Genomic DNA, 16,496 nt, shown 5'->3' with positions numbered 1-16,496 from the left:
ATAGACACAGGTGTTTCTCATTCGAGGGAGACAGGTAAAAAGGATTGCAGAGGCAGAGCAGAGAGAGTTCAGAGAGGCTTCTGGGACAGAGAGGCTTCTGGGATGAGGTCACATCTGAGCTAGGCCTTCAAAGAAGGGAGCAACTTAGCAAAGGTAGACAAGCCCTAAAAAGTCTGTTTGAGGTATGTACAAGCATAGGCGCAGGGGTCTGGGAGAGCTGGAGGAGAAGAAGGGCTGCTCTGGATGGAGTCCAGAATGAGGTGCAACAGGAGTGCTCTGAGAGAAGGCTGGCACCTGGTCTGGTAGTGAGAGAGAGGGAAGAATCGTTGCAAACCTGAGTGACTGGAAAGTTGATTGTTCCCTCACCAGAAAGAAATAGTGAGAGTTTGGGGGAGAAGAGGCTGGGCCATCTGGGTGAAGATGTGCGGGCTTCAGGCCTAGCTGGCATTCAGGAGCTCAGTTAGGCCTGAATTGATGGATCGAGTCAATTGTTAGCTGCATAGGAATGCTAATTGAGCCCATGGGAGCTGATGAGGTCACCAAGAAAAATTGTAGGGAAAGAAGAACAGCAGGCCCAGGACAGAGCAGAGCCTTTGGGGATCCCCTCGTTTCAGGCAGAGAAGGAAGACGAGGAGCCAGCAGGGAATACAGTATTGTCTTCTGTAACACTGCTCATTCCTGCTATGTCGGGCTGCTTCCCAGCTGACGGGTAAAGCAGCTCTCAGCAAGAGGCAGTGTGATAGAACGGCTTGCCTGATAGCGTCTCCCTCTGTGTAGGCAGCTAGATGGTACGTGTAGTGAGTATTGGATGTGAAGTCAGGAAGTCTGGAGTGGGAATCCAGTCTCAGACATTGACTGTGTGACCCTGGGCAAGTCATTTTACCTCTTAGTCTCAGTTTGCTCATCCGTAGAATGGGGCAAATCATAGCACCTATGGCATAGAGCTGTCAGGAGGTTCAAATGGGATAGCGCGTATTAAAGAAATTAGCAAACTTTCCATCTAACTGTAATAATAATATGGCATGCACAGTGGAATAGTAACAATTATCATATTGTTGTTGTTGGAGCCAATGGAACAGATGCTTCTTGAGGGCAGGGATTGTCTTGCTTTTGACTTGGTATCCCCAGCACCCCCAGGGCACGGTGCCTGGCACAGAGCAGGCATTGAATCCATACCTGCTGCTTGAATGGGACCTCCCATGGTCTCTGTTCGGTCTGGCTGGGAAAAAAGGGCTCAGTTAGGTGTAGCAGAGGCTGCAGTAATGGAGATCAGCCAGGAAAGCCAGGTTCCTGGGTGCTCCGAGGGGTCAGGTCCCAGGAGGGAGAGTGCTTGGTGGCCCGGGGGTGGGGGCTGTGGTAATCTGGGAAATCTTGGTGGAGAAGGTGAGCCTCTGGATGGGCCCAGGCAGCTGCTTATCAGCGTGGGTGCTCCCTGTCACCAGTCTCCAGGCGGGTCCAGGGAGGCCCTGGGGCATAGCCAGGCGTGCTTGGTGGGTGGGGAGCTAGGTGGGAGTCTCTCCCTTCCCCAAGGGCAGCAGCTGGTGGGTCTGGGAGAATTCCAGTGGTTCCACGGGCTTTCACCATCTCCTGGCTCCATCCAGGCTTAGCCTGGGCTACCCTCTGGCCAGAGAAGGGCCTTTGGGCCTATTGTTTGAGGGGCCCAGCCAAGTTAATCATTAATGGGTAAATGATCCTCTTGGATTGTATTCAGAACAATTCAGCTCCAAAGGGGAAGGCCTGGAGGTCTGGTGCTCCCTACCTGCAATGCCAGCTGGGAAAATGGGTGGCCCAAAATGCTCAGCCAGCTCTGCAATGAGCCTTTTTTTTTTCCTTGTTCAGAAGTTACTGCGAGCAGTTGTGATCGGTCTCCCCCCGAACTTGGCTTTTCTCTGAGGCTGAGGTCATGGCTTTCATCCATCCTCTCTCCCTCCCACAGCCTCCTCCTTACCTTTGCTCCTCTCTTAGCCTCCCTTGGTCACAAGGAAGGACTGGTCAGAGTGGGAATGACTCAGTGGACCTCATCCCCAGTGATGAAGAAAAAAAAAAGCAACTTAATGCATATGTCTTGAGTTACAGGGGTAATAGAAAGAATGCTGGACTGGTCCATTCTCAGCTTTGCTGCTGACTATCTGTATGACCTTAAGCCATTCACTTCCCTCTCTCCTCAGCTTTCTTAACCGTAGAATGGGTATAATAACCCTTACACTCCCTTCCGGAATTGTCGGGTGAAAAGTGCTTGGTAAACCTGAAATCCTTAGAGCTATGTGACCTTGTTAGATATTTATTCTAAGGTAGCTGGGGAACGCAGGTCTGGCCACGGTCACTCCTCTGCTCTTGAAGCTTTCAGGGGCTCCCTGTTACTATCCCTGGGAGAAAGTGCAAACTTCTAGCTTGGCAGTTAAAACCCAACAGGGCCTGGCTGCATCCTCTCCTTCTGTGTTGATGACACATTAGGCCCTCCCCCCACGCACTCGCTGTTCCTCCGGTGTCCATCTCCCAGTCTTGATGCATGGCCTTTCCCCCCCATGCTTGGAATGTTCCCCTTCTCAGCTCCTCTGGGTTCCAAGAGGCCTTTCCTCATGTCCCACTTAGTGTCCCCTCCCCCCCAATTAATTTGTATTTCTTTTCAGCTGAATCACCTGTTTCCTTCTTTATTCTTGTATCCCCAGCGTGTAGCACAGAGTTGGGCACACAGTGGGTGCTTAATGAATTGAAGTCCCTATTGAGCACCCACTGTGTGTGGGAGCAGAGTGGCCCAGTGGGGCAGGTGGTGGTGGAGGGAATGGGGAACAGGCTAGCGTCTCTGTGTCTGAGGACTCCTCTTCTAAGGGAGATGAGACACGTCCCCCCCCTAAGACTTTCCTGTCACTGCTGACGTGACAGCGCCCCCCATTCCTGTCCTCCACAGGACGTGGTCACGTATTGTCTGAAGAAAGAAAGTGAGGATGTCAATCACCGGGACAACGCTGGTTACACTGCCCTCCATGAGGCCTGTGCTCGAGGCTGGACAGACATCCTCAACATTTTACTGGAGCATGGGGCAAATGTCAACTGCAGCGCTCAGGATGGCACCAGGCAAGTAGGCCCTGTTCCCCTGCCCTCCTTTTCCCCCCACAGCACATACCCACTGACTTAAAACCACACACCCCCCCCCTTGGCAAAAGGATGGTGGCAGCTGCCAGGCAGACAGAATCGAACCCTAGGCTGTTTGAGCCATAACTAGATCCCAAGGCAGAAGTTCAAGAGGAAAGGATGTTGTCAGGGTGGACCCCCAGCTCCTCCCCTGTGATGTCTTGCAGAGCACCTACCATAAGAGACTTGGGCATGAGACCCAGGGAGGTACCACCAACCCTCTTGTTTTCTCTTTGGGAGGCTGCTGCGTGTCCAGTCGTGCAATCTTGAAAAAACAGAAAGCAGCAAACCTTGATCAGGCATCACTGTGTACGGAGGCCCCTGCTATGAGGGAGGAGAGAAAGCTTAGATAAGACACACAGCCTCCCCCTGGAGGAAGCCCCCACAGATGATCCTAATCCCCCATCGTAATGCGACACAGGTGCAAACAAGGGGCAAAAATCCGTGGGGGGGAGGCCGCCATCCCTGCCTGAGGAGAGACCCAGGCGAGGTAAACAGGAGAAAGGGAGGAGCAGGGAGAGCCCAAGAGAAGGAAGCAGGAGACATGATGGTTCGAGGTCAAGGGTTTGGAGTGAGAAGACCTGGGTTCAAATTCTGACTTACATGCTTGTGGGGCAGGGGATTGTGCCTTCTTTTCTTTGTGCCTCAGTTTACTCATCTGTAAAATGAAGGCCTTGAACTAGCACTTTGATTCTCTTATTTAATGCTTGAGGCAGCTCAGTGTCATAGAAACTCTCCCCTCCCACAATTATTAGGCTGTGTCCTGCTACTCCAGGCCTCTGGGCCTGCCTCTGTGACCTTGATGGGGTGGGCTTACCTGGTGACGGAAGGACACCTCCAGCTGCTTTGAGGTGCCATTCAGTGCTTCTGTCCCAAAGCACTCTCCCCACCCCCGATTTTGCCTTTGCAGACCTTCACTCCTCTCAGGTGACTATGGAATCTCCCCAGTTGGGCCCTGAAAGCCAACTCGTATGGTTGCTGGGGCGCTGGGGGAATTCTGCCTCTGCCACTTACTAGCTCTGGGACTCTGGGCCACTCATTGCACCTTTCTGAGCCCTGGTTTCCTTGCCTTTTAAATGGGAACTCTAATATGATGAGAAATACCAATTCCTGGGGTTGTTCTGAGCATCCGTTGAGATGATGCTTTCTAAAGGACCTTGCTTACGTTAGGATGCCATAGAAATTTGAGCTTGCCTGATTTCTTTTCTGATGGACTAGGCCAATCTTCCTCCTCATTCCCCCTAGACACGCTTCCCCTGCCCTCTCTCTGCAGGCCTGTCCATGACGCTGTGGTCAATGACAACCTGGAGACCATCCGGCTTCTGCTTTCCTATGGGGCAGACCCCACGCTCGCCACCTACTCAGGGCAGACGGCCATGAAACTTGCCAGCAGCAACACAATGAAGAAATTTCTCAGCGGTAAGCACTGGCCCCGATAGCAGGGCTCATCCAGGAAGAGGGGGGCCAAGCGGCCAGCCCTCTGTCAGGGCAGAGGCCTTGTTCCCCCCCTCCCCCGCCCCTGGCCATTCTTATAGTTGTGCCTTTCTGGTTGGTCGATGTGCTGTGGCCCAGCTTTGAAGCCATCCTGTTTTATGGCCTTTGTGGCCTCAATTTCCTTCTGCAAAATGAGAGGGGGCAGACTAGCTGATCTCTGGGGTCCCTTCCAGCTCTAGAGCTAGGATTTTATATGTGACCTTAGACAAGTCCCTTCCCCTCCCTGGGCCTCAGTTTCCTTTTCTGTAAAATGAAGGGGGTTGGACTGGGTGGTCTCTGAGGTCCCTTTCAGCTTTGACTCTGTGATCCTATGATAATTATGACCAGAGATAAGATTTTTAAAAACTGTTTTTTATAAGTCTAATAACCATCAGCAGAGCCAAATCTAAGAGACGTTTTCCTAAGGCTGGCCCAACAAAGCAGGTGGTGTGTGCTCTGGGCCCTGGTGTCCCCCCCAACTCAGACTCAGTTTCCTTTTTTGAAAGCTGCTGTGTTGGAGTCTTGTTTCTTCCTGCCCAGCATCCTTGTCACTATCACTCTGGCTGGGTCTTTCCACAGCTCCTTGCATATGTCAGTGAGAAGTTTTCACTTTCCAACTGAAAGTTGATATTTCCTCAGTTTCTAAAGGTCAAGCTTTGCTCACACCTATCCCAAGAAGGGATGTCAGGCCCCATCCCTAGTACCTAATCCTTAGGGATTGGGAATGTTGGCATGGCCTTTCTAGCCAGCATTTAAGGCCTAACAAATTGGCCCTATCAGAGCTCCCTTAGGCCTCCCTCCTTCATGGCCCCCTGCAGAGAGGCTTTGTCTCTGCTCAGAGGGAGTTGCCTTTAGGGTTTAAAATCTCACCTGGATTGATTGATGCCAAGTGGAAAGAGTACCAAACTGTAGTCAGATGACCTGGTTTTGAATGTAGGCACTAGTTCTGTGAGCCAAACAAATCCTTTCCTTCTTCTGGGTCTCCATCCCTTCTCCTCTAACGAGAGGCAGTTGGCCCTGAAGATCTCAAAGATGGAAGTCCTGAGAAAATTTCCTTTTCTTTTCCTGTGCCTCAGTTTCTTTCTCTGTAAAACTGAGATGATAAACATCCTCTCCCTCCCCCCCCCCATCAGAAGTGGAAGCCACTCTCCTTTTTCGTTTGGGACAGTAACAGCTAATAACTCCGATGAAGAAAGCCAAGAGCTAGTATTTTGAATCAGTCTTTATTTGCAAAGAGATGGGATATAGCTTTTTTTTTCTTTGTGACCAGAGAGACGGCTATATTGGAGCCTTTGGGCATTGTGAAACCATCCTTACATCCTAGCATCCTTCTCCTTCCCATCTCTCCCTTGGCTACCTTGGGAAAGCACCCAGAGTGCCTGATTGAATCTGTGGGGTAGGCCACAGACTTGTACTTTTCTCCATTAGAGGCAAACTAACCATCGGCCCGCAGTGAGATTGCTCCCCTGGAGGTGGTGGTGAGGGGCTTGGCAAAGCCCTGCTGGAGCCTCCATCGGGCATGCTCAGTTGGTGTCTGCCATTTGGCCTGTCCCTTTGTGACATCACAGCTGGGTTCTCCCTGCTGTCCCCCCCAGCAGGCCAGCAGAGCTCATTCTGTTTCCGTCCCTGTTACTCCAAGTATCTCTCAGGCACTGGGTCGGTCATTCCTGGAAATAGCCCTCTCTGGGAGAACAGCTGTAGGCTGGGCAGCAGAAATGCCTGGGGAGGAGCTGCAGGGCGTTGAAGAAGGCGGGTATAATTATAGTCACCATTTCTGTTCCGCTGCCTGGGAGGGGGAAGAGGACCTGGCTCATTATCTCCTGGCCAGTGGAGAAGACAGAGGCTCCCATCACTCTGGGAGCCTCTGAGCAGGGGGGGGGGGGGGGGACCTCCGAAGGCATCTCCTGGCCACAGGGGCTGGGGTTTTCGCCACACTGTGGTAGAGTGGTGATGGTTGTTTTTTCTTTATTCGTTTTATTTGTTACAAGAGATGGTTTCAATAAGTAGGAGAGAGATCGTCGGAAACAAAGTGAGGTAAAGACAGAAGACGTTGATCGAAACAAGACTGAAAGTCCAGAAGGAATCTTGACCAAACTCTTCATTTTACTGAGGAGGAAACTGAGGCCCAGACAGGAGAAGGGCTTTGCCCAAGGTCATGTGGGTGGTAGGAGTCAGTTGGCAGAGGTGAGATTCAAACCCAGGTCCTCTGACTTCAATGAGAAGACTCTGTTACTGCCCAGCTGAAAAAGCAGGACAGTACAATGCTTTTCCTGCTGACCTGCTGGCCATGTTTGTTGTTGGGGCCTCACGCAGAGTGACCCAGGACAGAATCATTCCAAGAACTTGATCCCAGCCAGGCCAATCTGAAGCACTTCAGCAAGATGCTACTGAACTAGCTGTGTGGCTCTGGGCAGCCTCAGTTTCCTCTTCTGTAAATTGGACCGGGGGATATCTTCAGGCTCCTTCCGGTTCTGCCTTTCTAGGAGCCTGAGTTCCTCCTGCCCCCCCCTCAAACTTGAATCATTAGCTTCTTCCACAGGCCTCTGCCCCTGCCCCCTAAGTCCCTTCCCCCACAGCACAGTTCCCAGGCCCCTTCCCTTCCTTAAGATAGCACCTCTGTTAGGACATTCCAGGGGGTGGAGATAATTTGAGCAAAGCTATTGAAGCAGAATTTGAATCCATTGCCTTTTCTCCAGTGTCTTAGAGTTGGTTGAAAAAGCCTGGGGGCATTTAGCCTGTAGAAAAGGAGAGCCACATCTGCTCTTTTTAAATTAAATAGCAACTTTCTAGGGAAGAGACTTTCTCTGCTTGCCCCCCCTCTCCCCCAGGCCAGGACTAGGAGCAGAGGGTGGAAGCAGTACTGAGGAACTGAGACCCTCCCAGATGAGAGCCATCCCCCACAGAGGCGGCAAGAAGTCTGCAAGTGGAGGCTGACTGCCTGCTGGCTCGGCATGCTGGGACTTTCTGAGGCACCCGTCTCCTTCCTGCCTCACTTTTGCTCATTCTCTCTGTGCCCCAGAGTGGACGAGTATGGATGGAGGGAGGGAGGATGAGAGAACCATTTAGGTCCAGAGCACAGACAGCCCTGCTCCTGGGGCAGTGGCTTCCTGGGACGGTGGCTGTGAAGTGGGTTCAGGTCATTGAAAGGAAGCCTTCAGCCAAAGCTTGTGTAAAGGGAGGCTTGAGACCCCACTGAGACAGCTTGGGACAGTGCAGAGAGCCCCAGATGTTCCAATTCCAACTATCCCTTAGCAGATAAGTGAATTTCATCCTGACCCTCGGTTTCTTCTTCTCGAAGGTTGAGTGGTGACAACATGGTCTTGTATAGCACTTCTCAGACTGACGACCAGACCCCCTTTACACTCTTAAACATGATTGAGGACTCCCCCTAAAGAACTACTGGTTATAGTTATTGATATTCATCACATTTGAAATTAAAATGTCTTAGTTTTATTATGAAAGGAGTTTGGGCCTCGAGGAATCCCTTAGAGGGTCTCAGGGATTCCACCTCAAGTGTCCCTGTAGCACACTTAGAGGACCACTGGTTTCATGGATAAGGCACTGATCTTGGACCTAGAAAGACCTGGGTTCAAATCCTGCCTCAAGGCACTTAATAGTCACGTGAACCTTGGAATAACTGTTACCTAAGCAAGCCCCCTGTGCCTCTGTTTCCTCATCTGTAACATGAGAGAAATGAACTCACGTGGCTTCTGAGATGCTTTTTGGCTCTAAATCTAGGCTCTGATGCCTGGGTGTTTTATAAGATCCCTTATGATTGACCAGTGTTCTAAGTCTCGTTTTTCCTCTTTGGATTTGCTGAAATTAGTCTCGAGTTCCAACTTTGCTAGCAACTAGTTGTCTACCATTGGTTCTCAGTTTCCACATCTCTGCAATGGGGATAATTCTACCTTGGCTTGCCTCCCTTACAGCAGGGCTGTTGTGAGGAGCAAATGAGAGCATCTGGCAAACACTGTGTAAACAGGGCCAGTGATCATTGCAGAGGGTGTCACACAGACAGATGCCCAATCAGACACTGAACACCAAAAAGTCTAATCCCCAAAGAGTCTCTTAGAATCCCTCCCTTTGGGCCAAATTACCAGCAAGGCATGTGACTAATTTACCTTTGACCCCTGGAGGAAGAAAGCAATATCCAATCTAGACTAATGAAAAGAGACCAGTTTTTCCTCTTCTGTCGGGGACAATCGGGGCAGAGGAAGGAGGATGGGGGGAGAGGGAGAGAAGGGTAAAATTAGATTTGAGGAAAACGAGCAAATCCCATGGCCCTCTTTTGGCATCTGACTCCACGGTGGGGACTGCATTTCGTTGTCATTACTGTTCGTTGATTTTGTTTTTTTCCAATTTTTCCCTGAAAAAGTGGATCCTATGAGGTAGTGGGAGCACAGATAGGTTGTGGGGGAACTCTTTTTTCCCCAAAAGATAAGGCTCAGGGGTGCAAGATAGAGGCAGAGAGACAGGCAGGCAGCTAGACAGCGAGTGGCAGAGAGGAAAGGAAAGGGCCACAGAGAGAAGTGGAAAGGAGCCATGGAGAAGAGAGGAGAGCTGGTCAGAGAAGGAATGAATCTTGGTGAGACTGGGCCCAGGGATTTGGCCTAACTTTAGATTGACTGTGTAAGAGCAGGAAGGAGAGCTTGCCCAGACTTACACAAGCCTTTATCCAGCATCTCTTCTGATGCTGTAGGGGGAAATGTGTCTAACATACAGCTAGGAGAGACCTGGATTCGAATTCTACTCCTGGTGCTTACTAGCTGTACAGTTTTAGGCCAGTCACTTTCTCTGAACCTCAGTCTCCCTGCCTGTCAAATAGGGGATTAAATGCTATACCCCTTGCCTCACAAACCTAGAAGTGCTGGAGAAGTGGAAGAGTCATCTCAGGCCTCCACTAAAGGTGGCCTGGGGTCATGTGTGACACCAGAGGCCAAGCTTTGGCAAGGCCTCCCTTGCTCAAGAGGCTTCAAGTGTAGGCACCTGCCACGATGGGTCGTGCATCCCTCCTTAGCTGGCTTCCTGCCAGGCCAGCCACAGAGGGGATGGATCAGCCGCCCCTTTGGCTCTCCAAACCTCTAACTGCAGTTGCGGCAGGGTTTTCGTGTGTGGCACTGGAGGTCACCCCCAAGAGGATACAAGTGCAGATCTGGAAGTGTTGAAATAATAACCATTGCTGACATTTGCGTAGTTTGGAGAGCCCTTTGTACATTACCATTTGTCACTGCCGGATTGTGGATTGTGAATTCTGGCCTCGGAAGGGAATCTAGACCCGTCAGAGAAGGCAGGCCATTCTGACTCTTAGCAGTTTTGTGATCTTGGCCCAGGGGCAGAATGTGAGCCCCCTGAGGACAGGCAGGTACTGTTGAGCATTTTGTCTTTAATCTCCCCCAACACTTTCTTAAGTTGGGACTTGGGACTTCTTCAGTATGGGAGAAGCAGATGAATGAAAATTAACAAATGGAAAATAAAAGCATCTACTGTGTTCCAAGCACTGGGGATACAAGTGGAAAAATCTGGAGTCTCCCTGAACTTAAAGCTCACACTTGAATGGGGATGCTACCTCCCCCCCACCCCATACACACAGTTTCAGCTGCCAGTTGGATGGAGGAACTCAGTGGTCCAGAGTGCAAAGGGGGCAGAGTAGATTGGAAGGCCATTAAATCAGTAACTGTTCTCCTACACACTTAAAAGGTCCCTCCAGAGAACTAAGAGGTCAAGTGATTAGCCCAGGGTCCCATAGCCCCACTGTGCATCAAGGGTAGTACCTGACTCCTAGGCCACCTTCCCTGTCTACACTCTGAAGCCTCTCCACCTTGTATGCAGTAGACACTTTAAAAACAGCGACTCCTCAGTAAAACAGGACAGGAGGTGGATTAGTAAGGTTCTCAATAAGGTCCCTCCCTTCCCTTAGTGATTCTAGACTCCACATGATGGAAGTTCCTATTTCTGTAGTCCCTTCAGGTTTCCAGGATACCCACCACAACTCCTTGGTGAGGTAGCTGGCATCATTCTGCAGAGGATGTAACACTGACACTCAGAGATGTGACTTGCCCAGAGGACATGCCACGGCTAGTGCAGGCCTGAGCTGGAACGCCTCCTCCCAGCTCCAAACTCTGGGTCCAGCATTCTTTTTTTGTTTGTTTTTGAGTTTCTGGATACATTTTCCAACAACCCCCCCCTACACACACACACACACACACACACACACACACACACACACACACACACACACACACTCTTCAATTTGCCAGTTGCTAACAGGAAGGAGAGGACAGATCTTTCTTTACCTGGGACAGATAGTGACATTGACATTGGACTGCTGTAATTGACCAGATTCTTGGTACTGCTCCGTGTTGATTTTGTTCACCTTGTCACAGTCATTGTTTCCCAGCATGGTTGAACTTTCTCTAGCACTGAATCAGCCCATCCAAGGCCCAGTTTTCCTAGCATGCTTCCCACTGCACAACACTGCCTCTGTGAATCAGGTAGCAATGAAGACAGGGACCAGACAGCTCTCTGGCCCCTTGTCCACTCCTTCCTCCTCATCCCCCTTGTACACACATGTGTGCTTTGGGCCTAGTCGGTTATGTGCTGGTAAATGGTTAACAACCAGCTCTCTGGGGAAAAGAATATACCCACGACACCCTTTTTCAGTTAAATCTGCGTTTTCTCCATCGCTTTCTTAAGTCTAAACAATGGACAGAACACTAAATCAAGCCCTGATTTGTAGGAGGTTTGCTGATTTCTGAGGGGTCAGTGCTCATACCCAAAGGGCTCAAAGCTGGTCTGATCTGGCTCCAGCATTCCCCTGGTCCAAGGTCTGCCCACCCCAGCTCCTTATGCCTCACCACCTTCCTTTCTTCCCCTAGATCACCTTTCAGATCTCCAGGGTCGCCCAGAGGGTGATCCGAGAGTGGCCTGGGACTTCTACAGCAGCTCTGTATTGGGTAAGCTCTCACCAGATCTACTGTGCCCCCTCTTGCCAGGGAACTCGGGGCTGGCTGGCGTGGTTCTAGCCATCTGCAGCCTGGCTCCCAGCTACCTTTTTCCAGACTTCTCTCATACTGCTCCCCTTCCTGTATTCTATTTTCTGGCTCTACTTGCTTAGCACAGTGCCTGGCACAAAGTAGGCGCTTAATAAATGTTTACAGATGGTTGCCCCGACCTCCACCTTCCATCCCCCCACCTCTGTGCCTTTGTTCAGGCAGTTCCCGATGCCTGGAGTGCCCTTCCTCCTTACCTCTTACATTTAGCTTCCTTCCAGAACCATCCTAGGTGCTAAATGCAATTGGGAACCTTTCCTGATTCCCTGACTTGGTAGTATTCACTCCCCTTTTTGCAAGAAATACAGTTGTTATTACCTCTCCCCGCCCCGCCCCCCCCCCCCCCCCCGTGGAATATGCACTTGATCGGGGAAGGGGGGGAGAACCCATTTTCTTTTGCAATTTTGGCTTTGTCTTCCCAGTCCCTCATCTAAGCAAGCACTTACCAGATGCTTGTTGAGATTTCAGTCGGGTCCTTCATTGACTTCAGATCCTAGATTTTGAGCTGGAAGAGAACTTGGAAGCTACCTAGTCCGATTCTATCTTTTTACAGAGGAGGAGGCTGAGGCCCAGGGGTGTGCCAGAAGGTCAGAAGGCAGAAGGCATCAGAGACAGGATTGGGCCCGGCCCTGTGCCTTGCCTTGCGGCAGCTTGCCTACACAACTCTTTGCCACCTTCCTTCACTTCCAAGCAGTCCCTACCCCACCCCCAACCTGAACCTCTCCTCCCCCCCACTTCAAGCTCTGTCGCTCAAATCAACCAAGTAAATTCATCCACTCCCCCTTTCTTCTTCCTTCTCTCTTTCCCCTGTCCTTGGCCTGAGCCGCCTGGCTCACCTCTTGGGGGGCACTCAGGGCCTCATTTCTCTGCAACTCTAAGGCTTCCAAATCACTTTCCTTCCAACAACCCTGGGTGGTCTGGAGTCTAGGCCACATCCTCCCCTTGTTACAGAGAAGAAAACAGGTTCACTGAAGGGGAAGTAAGTCTCTGAGGCTCAAGTAACTGGCAGAGGGCCAGGCTGGGATTTGAACTCGAGTCTCCTGAGCTGGAGCCCTGTGGGCGAGCTCTTCTCTTCTGTTCTCTTCCTCCCGCTTCCCTTCCCCAGAGCCTGCTCCTCCCTGCTTCTGAGATAGTAATTACCCCCAGGCTCTCGACCTCCTGACCTCAGGCTCACTGCCTTTTGATGCTAACCAGATCCCCAGCTGGGATGGTTTGTGGCTCCCTTATTGGGCCAAAGACTGAAGGAAATTCCCTGAGTGTAGGGGAGGTCAGGGAGAGGGAGGAGTAGGCCACACAGGCCTAGGACTGACCCCAGGCCAGGCAGTCACCTTAGCTGCCCTGACTGTTTGGGGAAGCCGTTCCTGGCCTTAGTTGGCAGTCCAGGGCTCCCACACCTGGCTTCTCAACCTGTAGGATGGCAGAAACCATGGAGTCTAACCCCCTCCTTTTTAGGGAGGAGGAAACTGAGGCCCAGAGAAAGGGAAGGACGTGCTCAAAGTCACACTGCTAACTAATGGCGGGGCCAGGATTTGAGATCTGAGATCTAGGACTGACTGGCTCAGTGAGCTTTGGGTGTCCTTCCCTCCCCGGCCCTAGGACAGACAAGAGGGGGAGGGACAAGTCTGCAACTGCTGGGCTTATAAACTGGCTTCTGAAGACGTGGTTTCCATGCCCTCTCTTTCCCAAGGGTCTTTCCTGTGGCCCTCTAGGCCCTCAGGTGCAGCCTTTGGACCGAGTCCAGGTTTTACAGAACAAATCCTTTTATTACGGGGATTTGGTCTGTGAAGTTTGGCTTCAGTCAGAGGGCTACGCTTAAGGACAGGAGGCCTCGAGGCTGCAGGTTCTCCACGCCTGGACTAGGATAACCAGACTTGACGTGAAACATGGGGGGAGGTGGGGAAAGATTGAGAGTCAGGAGACCTGAATTCATGTCCTGGCCACTGTTTACTTCTCGTGTGACCTTGGACAACCCATGACATCTCTGGGTCTTGTAAAATGAGAAGACTGAACAAGCTGACCTTTGATGATCCTTCCATCTCTAAATCCCATGCTCCTAGAGATTTGAGGTTAGTCCTTGTTAGATAGGTGACCCTTGGCAAATCCCTTGACCTGTGGGTGGCACCTCAGTTTCTTCCTCTGATCAATGGGCACAGCAGCACACATTTGTGCTCCCTGCCTTATAGGGCTGTGTGAGGAAGGGCTTTGAACCTTCCCTTGCTCTCCAAGACAGGAAGGAGCAGCTGCTGCTGCTATCTGCCAGGGTTGGTCTTTCCGGCCTCTGACGTGGGCTCAGGAGCCTGTGCCCTCAAGCTAGACACAGTGGATCCCAATTCTCCATGTGGATGTGTGCTCTCTCCACAGAGGGGAAGGACGGGGCCAAGTGCGACCTTCTGGACAACCCCCCTGGCACCTCAGACAATGACGGGAACGACCAGGAGTCGGACGACTTCGTATTTGAATTCTCGGAAAAGCCGTTGCTTCCCACTTACAACCTCCAAGTGTCGCTCTCCCATGGGTGAGTGTGCAGGAGGCCTCTGTGCGGGGGAAGGCTGCCCGGGACTTGGGGAGGGGGTGTGGACCGGGGCCAGCCAGGGACCCTGCTTCGCCCTTCTGGCCAGGAGGTTTCCAGCCAGTCGCCAGTTGTTTATTCAATCCCTGTTATGTGTCAGGCGTGGTGCTGAGGCTCCCGAGACAGAGATGAAACAGCCCCCACTCTTAAAGAGAGATTACATGGTATTGGCGACTGGGGAGGGGGGGTGGACTGAATCTGAATCCTAGATCTGGCATTTAGCAGCCAGGGCCAGTCACTTAAATTTCCTGAGCCCTAGTTCCTCATCCCTAAATGAGACCATTGACCTCATGGGAGGACATACAGAAAGAGCTTTGTCAGCCCTTTGGGTGCTCAAGAAGTAGAGGTTCTCATTATTGGAAACGATTTAAAGGGGCTGACATCGATACTGTAAGCGGCAGGTGGCCAGGGCTGCAGAACAGACACAGGAATGGTTAATTGGAAGTCACTGTGTGCTTCGAATATCAGAGTTGGAAGGGGCCCGCAAGGCTGTCTGATCCAATCCATTCCCTGAGCACAGGTCTACAACTTGCTTCTTCCAGGGAAGAGGGAGACCTCCAAGGCCTGGGAAGCCTCGACCTCAGGAGGCAGCCCAGTCCTCTGTGGGACAATTCTAATTGGGACTCTTCTCCACCCAATGTCTTTCCTAAAATATGCTCTTCCCCGCCCCTGCCCCCCCCCCAGCACTTCAGTTCTGGGCTTCTGACCAGGCTCCTTCCTGGTTCTAGGTGCCCTGCCTCTCTTCACAAAGAATAAGAGGGGCAGCAGTTCTGGCTGCCATAGCCCACAGTTGATGCACATTGACCTCAGGGTCCACCAAAACCCCGAGATTTTTTTCAGACAAGCTATTGCTTGGCCATAACTCTCCAGAGTGTAATCGATCTGAAATATCATAGGATCGTTGGTTTAGAGCCGGATGGGAAGGAAGGGCTCATTGGATCCAATCGTCTTTCTCACTTTCCAGAGTGGGGGAAGGGACTCATCCAAGGACACGTAGGTAGTGGTGAAACCTGGGTTTGAAGCTAAGTCTCTTCTGACCGGCAGAGTGCCTTGGATGGAGTGGAATTGACTCTATGCCTATTATTCTGCCTTCCCCAACGAGAATGAGGGGAGGGGCTCGCTGATTTTCAGAGAGAGGGAGAGAGAGAAAATACTCAGTAACGTGGATATAATTATGCCCTTGTATTCGTCTCAGCTAACCCTGAATCCCCATTAGAGTGTATGCTCCCAGTGACTATTTCCTTTGTCCTTGAATTCCCAGCACCTAGTACAGCATCTGGGATGCAGTAGGCATTTAATATGTGTTTGTGGAGAGGCAGCGTAGTGAATTGGCACTGGGCTTGGAATCAAGAAGACCTGGGTTCAGATCCTACTTTAGCTACCTAATAGTTGTGTGATCCTGGGCCAGTCATTTAACCTCTCTGGGCCTCAGTTTCCTCATCTGCAAATTGAGAAGGAGGGGTTAGATTCTCTTAGGTTAGCCCTCTAAGATGCCTTCCAACTCTAAATCTGTGATCTGTGGGTGACCGGCTCTTCCCCCAGCACAGAGCCCAATCCTCTTCTCACACTAAGAGTATACCATATGTTGAATGTTGCTGAGTGAGCCCCATCAAATATATTCAGTCCTCAGAGTGGAGGGAGGAAGCTTCATGGTCACATCTCGGATCACTGTACCCTGGGCATGTGGAAGGACCAGTTAATAGGACTAGCATGATAATTCTTAACAAAGAATCGGTTAGAACTTGAATTAATAATTCACTCCTTCCTTCTCGGTGTCTCAGTGTTTCAAAGTCTAACAAACAGCTCCTGCATAAAGTTCTCCTTAGAAAAAGGAAGAAATCTGACGAGCAGGTGATCTATACATAGGGACTGTCATGAATCAGAAGCAGAGCTAAAAGGAGAGCTCTAACCAGTGGGCCACAGTCCCGCTTGCAGCCTCTCTCCTCCCTTCCCCCCGCCTCCCGCCAGACCAAATGGTCTGATATAGGAGTAAAAATAGTCTTCTTGCTAACACCCACCAGGATCACGTTTCAGGGGCTTATGGTCCTTATTCTTCTGGGCATACATAAGCTGATCTCTGAGGGTGGGGGTGGGCTCTAGAGATAGTATTGCACAATTAATGAGTTCCTGCAGAGTACCCCCCACCTCCCATTTCCCACCTCCCACCTTGCCCTCTGAAACCAGATCTTTGGCCCGAGGCAGTAAATGGACTGGGGGTGGGGGGATGAGAAGAGCTAGGCAACTCACATTGCCTCCCACCCCCCCCAAGCATC

The 16,496-nt window shown here is 51.2% G+C and overlaps 1 protein-coding gene across 1 annotated transcript in view; it reads left to right on the top strand.

Annotated features, from left to right (window-relative positions):
* Positions 1–16,496, top strand: part of BCORL1 (BCL6 corepressor like 1) — a 69,002-nt gene that overhangs the window by 50,960 nt on the left and 1,546 nt on the right. The window contains 4 exon segments of the mRNA XM_078147976.1: positions 2,909–3,075; positions 4,406–4,551; positions 11,481–11,558; positions 14,016–14,169. Coding sequence (XP_078004102.1) covers positions 2,909–3,075; positions 4,406–4,551; positions 11,481–11,558; positions 14,016–14,169 — 545 coding nt within the window.

Source organism: Phascolarctos cinereus, unplaced genomic scaffold, assembly GCF_003287225.1.
Source record: "Phascolarctos cinereus isolate Bilbo 61053 unplaced genomic scaffold, phaCin_HiC Scaffold_8;HRSCAF=390, whole genome shotgun sequence".
Classification (NCBI taxonomy): Eukaryota; Metazoa; Chordata; class Mammalia; order Diprotodontia; family Phascolarctidae; genus Phascolarctos; species Phascolarctos cinereus.
Note: the sequence above shows the minus strand (reverse complement) of the source record. Positions and strands in the feature narration are given on the sequence as shown.